This window comes from Rissa tridactyla, chromosome 8, assembly GCF_028500815.1.
Source record: "Rissa tridactyla isolate bRisTri1 chromosome 8, bRisTri1.patW.cur.20221130, whole genome shotgun sequence".
NCBI lineage: Eukaryota > Metazoa > Chordata > Aves > Charadriiformes > Laridae > Rissa > Rissa tridactyla.
In genome coordinates, this window is record NC_071473.1 from 12018305 (window position 1) to 12030914 (window position 12610).

Genomic DNA, 12610 nt, shown 5'->3' on the forward strand with positions numbered 1-12610 from the left:
AAAAAAAATTAAATTAATACAGAAAAGCCAAGAGAGAAATTAACTGATTTGCAATACATGCCAGAGAACCTAGCTCCCTGGCGGGACATTTTCCACAAACATAGCACAAAACCAAGCTCTGTGCACATACGTCACATTTTGGTTTCTGATATCCCTTTGTATGAAAAAAAATAATTCTAAGATAATTTATATTTCTACAGCCCATCATGCTATTCAGCTCAATAAAACATAATGGTTTAATTTCTCTACACCTCTTTCACCCCCTGTATACAGCTACATCAAAAGAAAAAAAAAACAACATTCAAACGATCCAAGGAGATCCAAAATGAAATTGTCATTAAAAGTTTGGGAGGGGCTTGCAGGTGGGGGAAGAGAGGTATGGAAGAAGAGATGTTGCTCTAAACAAAACAAGTCAAAAAATTTCAAATCAACTCCAAAGCATATAACACAATACAGCATTCAAATTATACACGTAAGAATTAAGACATTACGATATAAGAAGTCCCATCATCTCAACTCCTAAGTGTTCATCAGGGATTACTCACAGCACATTGTTCACATGATTTTTTCAAAGATGTTGTATATACAACGAAGCATAAAGATTACAGAAATGCACCTCTGGAATTCTTGGCTTATTGAGTTGTTTATCATATAACTTACTGCATTATGCCTAAAAGAGCCAAACAACCCTAAGGCAAAGTCTGTTTTTAATCAGTTCCACTCCTACGAGAAGTTGAAACTAAAGATTTTACCTATGTTCATCATTAACCTATATGAACATTAACTTATATGCTGGCCACCATTCTTGAATGGCAAGCCAGGAAGTTCCATAACTTTGCTGACATAATGAAAGAAGTCAAAATAACTACTGAAAAAATTATTACTGTCCTTTGAAGGCTGGGTTTGTAAAAATCAAAGCTTGATTTTTCAGTTTTAAGATTATTCCCACTGTTCACATTAGTGACAAGTCGATTCAAACAAAGAACATTTCCAAAATCCTATCTTGAAATTAAGACTTTATAAGCAAACCAAAGAATCATAAAGTGGTCTGCTTTAAAGAACATTTCTAAGACTATCTTGACAATAGTTCAAACTGAGAACGCTGCTTCTAAATAATGGCCTTACAATAAACTACTCTGTTCAGCTCCTTTCAGGAAAAACTTTTGTGACAGATAGTATAACTTTCATTTGTTTAGCTTACTGTTTGCATGTTGTAGTTTGTGTTTTGCTTGAAGAACATGACTACAGCACAAAGGAAAAGGTTTCCTTGTTCTGACTGCTGCCCACAGGATCAGGTAGAACTTCTGGAGGAAGGAGGAAGATAGTTTTTTTTCTCCCCAGGAGGAAGAGATGATGCTCAGCTAGGGAAAGCTTCTAGACCACAAACTAGAGAAAACTAGCTGTAGCAGGAAACTAGCTGGCAGCCCAGAGCATACCTGCAAAAAAGCCCCAGAAGCAACATACTTACTAGGGACCTTAAGATAACTAGGTAAATTGCACATGCCCTGGATGCTACTTAGGTGCTAAACAGACCAAGTGCTGGAAATAGCAATCTGGTCTGCAAGGACAGAGCAAAAGACTTGTTCGTTTAAATACCCAACAGCTCCAACTTCTGACATGTAATTAAATCTTTTTTTTTTTTTTTTTTAAATAACTAAATAAATGGGATTGTCTTATTCTGATTTGTTATTTTTGTATTATAGTGAAAAAACAAAAAAGCTTTAAAAACACGAGCCTTGGCCTGCTCACTATAAGCAAAAAGTGAGACAATCTCATCTCCAAGCTCTGACTGAGGTAAGGTGGCAGATGTTAGAATATGGCAAAGCTTCTAAGATCATGTGAAAGTAAGACAAGACAAGTCGTCCAAGTTTCCATGATTTAAAAATAATATATAACTTTTCTGAAATGAGAAGCTACAAGTTCTGAATAATAACAGAATGGATAAACTTCCTTTTTTTTTTTTCTTATAAAGAGTAATTTTCAGTTCTTGCTTAAAAAAAAAAAGTCACGCTGTTGTTCTCCTTACAATTTAACGGTAACTTTCCCTTTTGTTATAGTCAGGCAGTGTTAACTCTGAAGCCAGAATAGACGTGGGAGGTTTCCTCTCAAAATGCCCATTAGAGGAATGTCACATTTGAAGTATACAACTTAGTTAACTTGAAAAAGCTTACGTTTAACCTATTATTGTTACAGTTTTAGAAGTTTCAGTTTGTACGTGTTGCAGATACGCATCTCTAGAAAGAACTGAAAGCATTTTGGTTAATGATTGAAAAAATAACCCTCTCAATTGGCATCTACTAGTTGGCACGTGTGTGCACTGGTGTTACAGAAAACAGCCCTGTGATAAATCCTATCTTAAAATGAAGTTATGATGATCAATTCTATCATCACCTTCATGTTCAAATCAAGCAGTCACTGCAGGTCTGTGTTCAATCTAAGGGACGTACACAAAATTTATAACCTCTGCTGGAATATATAGAGTTACTGCCTCACATGTCTCAGTGTCATGAGAATCTCCTAACTGCTGTCACTATAGTCATTTGGTTTCCAGACACCAATGAAAGCTGAAAACCATTGATCAAAATTATTCCCTCATTTCTGTGGGCATACGAAGCTAAAATAATTACTTTTACTAACTCCTATACGATAGGATTTGAAAGGATGGAATTTGTCCTGAATTTAAACAAACAGACAGACTAAAGCACTGGGTGATTTTTAATTTCCCTTTACGTGTCAGGTTATACTAGCTTTAGAAGCTTCGTAAGGTAAAAATGTACAGATTGAATATGAAAAGAATCAAATCCATGCATAAGTACTTGATTTTTTTAAGTCTTACTTCAATTTGTTCAAGTAATTTGCACGACGATCCAATTCAAAAGCAAAATATCGATCATAGCATCATCCCATAAAATACTAATCATATGTATTTATTATGCCTTCTTAAAAATGGGTTACCTAATAATGTTAATACAATAGCTTTGTGTTGATATTACAGTAGGGATAGCTTAGTTTTTCCAGACTGTTTAGCATACTCAGTTTTAACTATCACAAGTTCATGAATACCCTACAAGAAAAAACAGCTGACCAGTTTTTCTTCAGTTCCACTACTCTCAAAGCTTACTCCAGAAATAATTTTCTAAATTGTAAACATATTCTCAATACTGGCATGGACAAGACCATTAAAGCAGTCCAAATTCTCTTCTAAGTGTCTTCTACGGGTTAACAGAAAGTAAACCATTACCTTCAAAAGAAAAGGTATCTACTTTACAGATCGTGGCTTCTGCAGCATTACTGGTGTGAACTAGAAAGCCAATCAAAATTCAAGTGTAAAGAAAAACGCAGTTAGCCATTGATTCTGAGGTTCAAGATAAATACTCTAAGGGTAGTGTTGTATTTCCATACTTTAACAGGGCTTTTAATAGCTACTTACTTGTTAAAAAAAGGTTCAATGAGTTCTGATCTAGCAGACACATGGTTTTTCGGAGGACTGAGGAATGAACCTGACGAATGAAGAAGAAATTCAGTATGTAATAAGCAGCTACACATAGCACTAAGGAGGTTTGAAAAAGACTACATAGATACCCAGGAAATTAGCCATGGAGATGAAGCACAGTCCAGTAATGTAGGCATCATATCCTGCTTCATGAAGTTGTTCAGAAGCTGTATCATAACTTGGAAACCCTTCTGCACTTTCTGAGGAGAAAAAACAACTTATAAACATGTTATCACAGAAGTTAAAGACAGCCCTGTATGTTTACCCACACACTCATTTCGTCAGAGTAAACATTATTTGGGTAAGTTTATATGACTTTCAGAAGTTCTGAAAAAAGCAGTTCTGTTTTGTATTTTTAAAGAAGAATAAGCTCCTACAATAGAAACTCTTTCCTATTAAAAAACTGTTAATTCACAGACCTACTTAGCCAAAATGGAGTATTAATTCTAACACAATGACAGCAGGATTCCCCACACAGCATTTTTTTTCTTGACTGTCTTTCATTTAAAAGAACAGACATTCAGACTAATTGAAAACTCTATTAACCTGTTTGCTAACCATCTGATCGACCTATGGTCAGATTTTTCAAGGTATTTAAATGATGAAGATGGAACTAAGTGATTAAAGGACGTCTTTATTGACAACTTTATTGACAATCATGCTTGGTGTTTACGTGAAGACCTTGAGAAGTATCCCTTGAATCACCTCTGAAAATGGGACCCTTAACAGGCACTGCTCTGAGAGAAGTGTCCAAAAGTGCCTAAATCTCTGTAACAGAGAAATAAGTGCACATCACACTTTTTTCTTTATCATTTAATTTTTTCTCACTCCCAGCATCAAAGTTGTTTAACCTCTGTAGCCAGCTTCTCAACCTCTAGAAAGCTGGCTCATTTTCCTCTAGAAGCTATACTGAGAATAGGACTGGAAGAACAAAGTTAACTGTTTAAAAAGCCAGAATCACGACCCTTACATTAAGGTCCAGATTGAAAAGTTAACTCTGTAATTCCATTTAATTTATTGCATTCTACCATAGCAAAAGAAGATAAAACAGTGATGAAACATAACCAGGATTTAAAACTGTGATAAAAAACCCACGAGGATAACTTGTACAATGGAAATTTGTAAGCATATATACTTGTTGTATTTTGTAAAAAGAAACCTGAATCGAAATTTTATATATAAAGGTAGAGTAGCAAAACATCAGGCCTTGTTTTCAGATGAGCCCTTGTATCATTTATTTAAAAAATAAAGCTGTCAGATTCAGACAACATTAAGCTATACTGGCTGAGCTGGAAAGGACATTTCCTAGTGCTTATTTTTTTAATATACATCCAAAAGAAAACATAAGTGAACAGTTAACAAAAGTATTCTAGTATTTTTAAATATGCTTTGCTTTGAATGTTCTGAACCACATTAATAATCTCTGATTAAACATTAACACTTCTGAATCAGTTAACCATTACGGTCATATTTTGCTCAAGAAAAAAAAATTGGTAAAATTATTGTTTTACATTGCATCAGCAAAAATAGTACCTGACAGCTGCCAAATTGTCTTACATCCTGAGAAGAAGCTACAGAGGATACACCTCTAAGAGGTCTGCATGTAATTAATGTACACTCCCTATGCACGGTATTACTCAGGTCTAGGCACCAATGAGCTCCTGCTCATTGTCTAAGGAGATTATAGATTATCCATCTTATTATCTCTCCTGTTACTACAGATTAAGTGCATCTGCTCTGCACATTCAGCAATATAAAAAAGTATCACTCATCTTGGTTTTGACTAAGCATTGAGACTTACCCTTCCAACATACTCCACTGTTCAGTATTGCTCTCCCTTTTCTAAATCAGCAGCTTAAGAAAAATTCCAGAACCTTGAGATAAACTTGCCCTTTGATTAACTATCTTTTCGTTGACCTCAAAGCAGAGAAAGCTCTCAAGGAACTTTAATAATTTCTAGAACACACATGTCTAGTCACTACTGCACAAGTTTTCTTGGTTTGGTTTGTTCAAGTGCCTATTAGAGCACTCTGGCTTTGATCTGAACATTAATAACCAAGTGAAACAGTTTTAAAACAATTTCAAGTTACTCATCAAAAATCAACCTAAAAAATAAAATGCCATCATTAGAAGATGAGGAAACTGCTGTTCACTGAATACATCCATTCTTCTGTTATCTGAAATAAAGTGGGAGGATTCCTACTGACTTCCACTAATAGTTCTAAATAGAACTATTATTTATACATAGAAATATGTATATTGCCCATGTTTAAAGTCCCTTTCATCAAAACACTAAGTATGAATAGAGGAATTTACATTTCAGACCAAGAACAAAAATAATCAAAACACCTTCTTTCCTCTGAAAGAGGAAAACATTTCAGAAATAAGACCATTTTAATATATCCTCACCAACTTTAGGAGGGCTGAATGGAACCTCTTTTAAACGCTTTTCCAGTTCTGCAAGGGATGTATTATTAATGATCTCCTGCAAGAAAAGATATCATTAACTGCCAATGCCAAGCACATTTTCCCTGGAAACTGAAATCAAATAGGATAAAATGTGTATTTACTGCTGCCACCTTGTGTTCTCAAGGATTTATATATAGCCTCATTTCAAACTAATACACCAGAGAAGTCTATCAAGACAAGTTTTGAAAAGTTAACTTGCCTCACCTACAACACAATATCTATGAGTCACAAGTATTTATTAATACTTTTCAGAATTCTTGATGATGAATTATGCCAAAGTACTATTCCTATTTGAATCTGGTTCCACGCATGGTACACATGGCAGGGAAAAAGGCAGCACAAACAGCAAGGCAAAACATCCTAAATATTGGTCCTAAAGGTGGAAGGCATTCAAGGTAAGTATTGAAGTGTGCTTGCTGACCGGACGTTCTTGAATAGTTTTCTAAGTGTAAATACTGCTGATTTAAAGAAATACAAAGACACTGAAAGAAGCCTGACAATCAGAAAGCTGCTCCTACATTTCAGCTTAGCTGAGTTGCTTTACTGAATCTATATATGCATATATAAGATGTCACAAAAAGATATACAGATTGCATTTGAGCAGAAGCTCAAATGATGCATTATACTGGCATCCCAAAGCACCATTTGATAACAATAGCCTAAAACCCAAGCATCTACTCCAAAAATTACAAATATCAACATAACCGTACCAAACATAGAACTCCTGTGGGATTATTAGTTTTCAGAACACAAAAGCCTCTATTCTTACTACAATCTTATGGAAGACAAACCTGAAAATATTTAAGTACATTTTAATGAGATTTTCTGTTATGCAATGCTCTCAGGTCAGAGAGGTATGCAGAAAGTACATGCTGCTTCACCAGCATGTTTTTTAATTAATTCTGTCCAAAGGCATACAGGAAAGCAAGAGAGTATGATCACTTATGTCAACACTTGCTTGGAAGAATAAAACTCATGGTGCAAGAGGGTTTAAGAGAAACCTGAAATTTGTTTCTCCTGCTGACTACCCACTGAACGGCAAGTCACAAAAGAACATAGTGATGATGTTCAAGCACCTTTTTCTAGACAAATCTAAGTCCACATTCACAATATTCTAAAGCTTTGAGTATACAAGCAGCTTCCAAGTCTTATTTGTTCATGAAAACCACTTTTTTTTTCCCCTCCTGAGGAGATATGCAATTTTGTGCTAATTTACAAGACAAAAAAAATCTGCAAATCACAATTTAAGTAGCAAAAACTGTACACATTTTGGAATTCAAAGCTGCAAACACTTAAAGCTTAGAACTGCAACAGACACAAAAGTCACTTGTACAAAAGTAAACATTTGTATTCTAAAAATGTGTATGTTTAAATAAGGGGTTAAGAAAAATCATTCTTTTACAAAAAAGGAGCATGACAGAAAAGTTAGACATTTTTCTCTTAAAAAATTAATTTTTTTCAATACACACTTAAAGCAAACTTTTATCTTCAAATCATTCTATACTGTTATATTAATTTACCTTAAAAGGTTGTGTGCTTGCCATCAGTTTAGTATCCAATAGCCTAGAAACAGAGTAAGAGCTAAATAAATTGAAATGGAAGAATGTCCGTTTTGCCTAATCCTCAAAAATGTTTAGGTGATTAGCTGGGAAACACCAGCTTCACCCTAGTGAAAGATTACTCTCAGATCTTAGAGCAGCCAAAACTCCTTGGCTTTGTTCAGCATGAAAAAGGACAGCAACTAAGCAATTACAAGAAATGCAAACAATAAGTAGCAAATAAATCTTATTCCAAACGTAGTGCAGATTCAAAATATCAAACATCAGGCCAAAAACAAAGGGGTAGCAAAGCTGCATCTTTTGCCAAGAAGCAGAACAATAGCATTGCTCTTCTGAGAGAGATGCTACAGAATACTTTAAAAACTGTATTTATCTAACTTGTTCCCAATTTTATTTCCAGTAACAACTAGGTTACAGGGCTAGGACAAACAATATCAGCTTGCTAAAACAATACTAAAACAGTTGAAAGTTTGAATTAAGAACTTACCGAGGAAAGACACATGATGTTACTTCCTTGAACTCACTTAGGTCCTAATTTAACATTAAACCAGAAGACAAAATCCAAATAAGTTAACTGTTTGTCAGTCTCAGGATGACAGATAGGGATGATAGATAGCAGTAGCTACAATTACCCAATCAGCTTCTAAAATTGAAATACACTGACTGACTTCTCACCACCTATGGTAATGGAGCATTACCATAAATATCACCTGCAATTACATAGAACTACAGACTAATTATTTCTGATTTGTCTGTGATTCTTAAGAGAAATATTCTATCGCCTCCAATACCCTATCCTATTATATAACCTACACTACCTCTAATTCCAGCTGTGTTAACACTTCCACTTACACGTTCCCAGCATTTAATATGTCAATGGAATATAAGCAGTCACTCCAGGTGGACAGTTGACTGCCTACTGGTTTAGACCTTCCAGGTGCCAAAAGTACAGGAACAACTGAAACTGCTTATGCTCTAACACCATCCGAACAGGTCCCAAACTTCTTTCTCCGTTCTCATAATCAAGTCTTTCCCATAACACCCACAAGCCCTTGAGGATTGCAAGTAATATAACCATCATGTGGGCCACACTTCCAATGGGACCTTTGGCTTCTTCAGCTAATGTCCTCACTGCCAATACATTGCTTAATTTAAATTAATTGCTAGACTATTGCAGTCATGAACTCTTTTGTGTTAGGAAACATGAAAGTATGCTCCCTCCAATTATTCAGACATTCCACCTCTTCACCCCGATGAACATCAACCCTGCTACAAGATTTCCTATCATTCTATTAATTGGACTGTATTATATGAAAACATGTATTCCCGCTTTGTAAACTACAGGGGGAAAAATGCCACACAATAACGCTGAAGCTGCAAACCAGTATCTTAAAAAGTCTGTCAGTTAAATTTACCTGCCGTTATCCAAGCAGTTTCTAAAGGACTAATGGATATGAGCAGAAACCACAATTCAATTCGAATGTTTAATGTGAACATTTTAAAAACATAAAGGAGAAGAATTCAATCCAACTAAGCTTTGTACATGAAGATTTAAGAAAATAAGGCAGTAGCCTAGAAGTAACAAGTGTTCTTTTCAAAATACTTTTCTGCTGTTCTTAGTCAGCTGTCATATGCTTCCATTCCATGGAGATTAGACTAAAGACAAACACATTAGGGCATTTATTTCATCATCTGAACACTCAGAGGATTACTTACATCAGGTAGGGGACAACAGAACTGGTGTATGGTATGCATAACATCCAGTAGCATATTGTGCCCAATAACAAGCTTGCCCTGTGAAAAGAACATTAAATGTTAGTTACATTTCCAATCATGGACACAACAATGGCAATATGTGAAAAGCACCTATCCCAGATACTAGCCGAGGGCATCTGGGAACAAATACAAATCAAACCTCCACATTTGCTCTCTGCCTGCCCCACAAACTCCTCCATTCTCTCAGAGCAGCTACTTCTTTCTCCTCTACTCCCAAACACTTATCATAGCCTTCAGCATGCTTGAAACGTTGAGAAGATGCACTAGAACAGCTACTTACAACTTGGTTTCCAAGTATAATCTATTTAAGATTGAAGTCAAGTTATGTCTCAGTCCACTACCTTTTAATTTACAATTTGTACAACAACCGACAATATATTCTTTCTGGCTGTAATATACAATCATTATCAGGGGCATGATCTGGTTCTCACAGTACAGAACCTTTCACGCCAGATGTTGTACAAGCAAGTTCCTTCTTGAAAAAGTATAAAAAAATTTTTAAATGTTAGCTTTGATTAATTTGACATGACAACCTTTTCTGCTTCCCTGCATCCTCCATTTGCTAGAGAAAACAATACGCGTAGGTATCTTTTTTTCTGCACAGCAGGCTGTAACAACTACATGAAAATAAATGGGCTGAAGAGGACAGATGTAAAACTATAGCCTATTTTAACTATGTAAGTAGAAGAGAACCAGATGACCTTCTCTGATTAAGCCTTTAACTGCTGGGGGAAAAAAAAAAAAAAAGGGCCAAAACAACAATCTTTTCATGACAGAGAAGAAAAAGCCCTCAAAGCTTAGTTACTTACGAGAATCTTGTTAAAAGCCCTAAGAAATTGGTATTGTTGACTCAGATAATGAGGTTGTTCATGCCATTAGTTTAAGAGCTTACTTAACCTACCGTACTCAACCACTGTAAAACATGAAAGAACATGAATTTCAACAAAAAAAAAAAAAAAAGGGAAAAGCCACTTTAACTTGTATTTCATCTCATCTTCCAAAATGTAACAGCAAAAGAACTTCTTTGAATTATTTTTTTTTTTTCTTACAACAAAAGGTACATTAAAAATCACGTTAACTTACAGAATTAGTGATGGCATGAACGACTCTGGAAAATCCTACTGCATCATTCAATTCTTCCTATAAGCAAAGATTCTGACATTAGTGAAACATAAATACAAATACTGTCAAAACTGTACCTGCCAACTGGCAGACACACCAGTTTGGCTCCAACTGTTTCTCAGACATAACCAAGAACAGACCACAGAGGAAATGTCAGTATTTGGAATATACATGAGGTCAAAGCAGGATGCTGCTGACAGAATTCTAGTTTTATATGTAGCTCTAGTTCACTGTAAAGTAGGACAAGTCACAAGCTATTGTGGTGGGTTGACCGTGGCCAGAAGCCAAAGACCCAGTCTGCCTTTTGCTCACTCCTCTTTCCCAGGGGACAGGGAGGACAACAAAAAAGAAACAAAAAAATAAAAAACAAAAAAAAAAAAAGAGAGAGAAAAGAAATTCAAAGGAATGCAAAATGTGAAAGAGAGAGAGAATAACCCTTGACACTGTGCAAGCGCTGTTCAGTGGTAGTGAAAACACTTGTATGGTATCAACACTGGTTTAGCCACAAATGCAAAGCACAGCAACATATGGGCTGCTCTGAGAAAGTTAACTTCACCCCAACCAGATCAATACAGCTGTAGTCAGCTCACTGTCAATACAATATCTTCAATAGTGCTCAACAGCTATTAGACTGCAAACAGCTCAAGAAGATGTTGGAATTAAGCTACGTATCTTCAGCCATATTTTTTACATACATTGTTCTAAGATGCAACAGGTTGACCAGATTGTTATTTCTATTAAATCAGATTGTATTTTTATGCTAACATTGAAATTGGGGAAGAAACATTCTTCACTATTTATATAAACAAAAATAAGAAATATTATACAGCTACAATAGTATACCACGTGAGTTGTACATTTTAACATGACTCAGATTGGTTTGGGGGGGTGGGATCTGACTACAGCATATATTTTAGTTTCCCTTAAGGAATTTTTTTGTAACAGATTTTTCTTTTTCAGGTCTAGGGAAGTAAGTTCTGCCTTGCATTGTTTGTCTTTGTTCAACCAGAAGTTAAATTCAATAAAAACATCCACTGTTATTTTAATTCAGCTCTGAATGCCACTAGTCAGAGTAATACACCTATAAAGACTGCTTCAGAAAAATCTACTGTAGTTGTAAATTCTCCCTAACTTGCCTTTTGGAAAAAGAGATGTCACATTAGTTGAAGTCTCCGTTAGATATTTCTTTCCCTCTTAAGAGGCATTCTGCATGCAAGTATTATTTGCTCCACCCAAATGGACTTCATCTTGAAATATGTAAGCACAAATCACAAGAACATGATCAAGAATTCCCACAATTCAAGTCTTACGACTTCTTGAAACTTATGCAGACTCAGTAAGCAAAAATACCAAGTCTCATAACCTGAGATTGTCTGAATATACCAGACATGACCTTCCAGCCAAATTCTTACTACAGTACTCACGCGCAGCATGTTTCTATCAAGAAAAGTCAGATGACATATTAATTGTACAAGACATTTTAGCTCAGACAACTAAGAGCAAGTGAGTTTTGTAACACAGTACTAATCCAAGGACAGATTGTGAATCCAAATAATGTGAAAACTTGCTCGAGAACTTCTGCAAGACTTTTTACAATTAATATTGTTAGATGGTACTAATAAACGCAATCAACTGATGTTTCCTATTACTAGACCACACTTCTCTAATACAGCAGATTCACATAAGGAGGAATTCACTTCTCCAGAATATTGGTTCAGTATTCTACAACTACTCATTCTTTAAAATTTTGCAGAGTGTCTTGCAACTCTTCCCGCTCTATTGCAAAGCCTAAGTTATCTGGTAGAATTTGGAGGATTGATTTCAGACAACAGCCACAGTCAAACAAAAGGAAAATAGTACCAAACCCTATCACACAATTTTGCATAAGTGACGGAAGTCATAGATTCTCCCCTTCCCTGTTTCACATAAACTAATGAAATGGAACTTGTTTACCTGTTCTTTTGCTTGTTTCTGCTGTTCTCTTCTTTTTCGTTCTTCTTCATTTACCTTACTAATAACAATATATCTCTCCTTCTAAAGTAAAAAATGAGGAATGAGTCTGAGAAGTTCATATTTAAGACCACTGCAAGTTTCTGTAAATTTACATTGGAAAGAAAATTAAGTCATACCTCAGAAGCAGTTACTTGGCAACATGACTGTTTCTATTGTAAGCACCACTTTATCACCTAAT

General features: G+C 35.4%; 1 protein-coding gene across 11 annotated transcripts in view; it reads right to left on the reverse strand.

The window, feature by feature from the left end:
* Positions 1-12610, reverse strand: part of PARN (poly(A)-specific ribonuclease) — a 60165-nt gene that overhangs the window by 38769 nt on the left and 8786 nt on the right. For 9 of the 11 annotated variants that reach the window (XM_054211550.1, XM_054211554.1, XM_054211552.1 and 6 more), the window contains 8 exons: positions 12373-12453; positions 10381-10437; positions 9238-9315; positions 8009-8052; positions 7483-7525; positions 5903-5978; positions 3583-3693; positions 3431-3500 (listed from right to left, as the gene is read on the reverse strand). In XM_054211550.1, coding sequence (XP_054067525.1) covers positions 3431-3500; positions 3583-3693; positions 5903-5978; positions 7483-7525; positions 8009-8052; positions 9238-9315; positions 10381-10437; positions 12373-12453 — 560 coding nt within the window. The remainder of the gene's footprint in view (positions 1-3430; positions 3501-3582; positions 3694-5902; positions 5979-7482; positions 7526-8008; positions 8053-9237; positions 9316-10380; positions 10438-12372; positions 12454-12610) is intronic. The other 2 variants (XM_054211551.1, XM_054211549.1) reach the window with 1 other exon arrangement.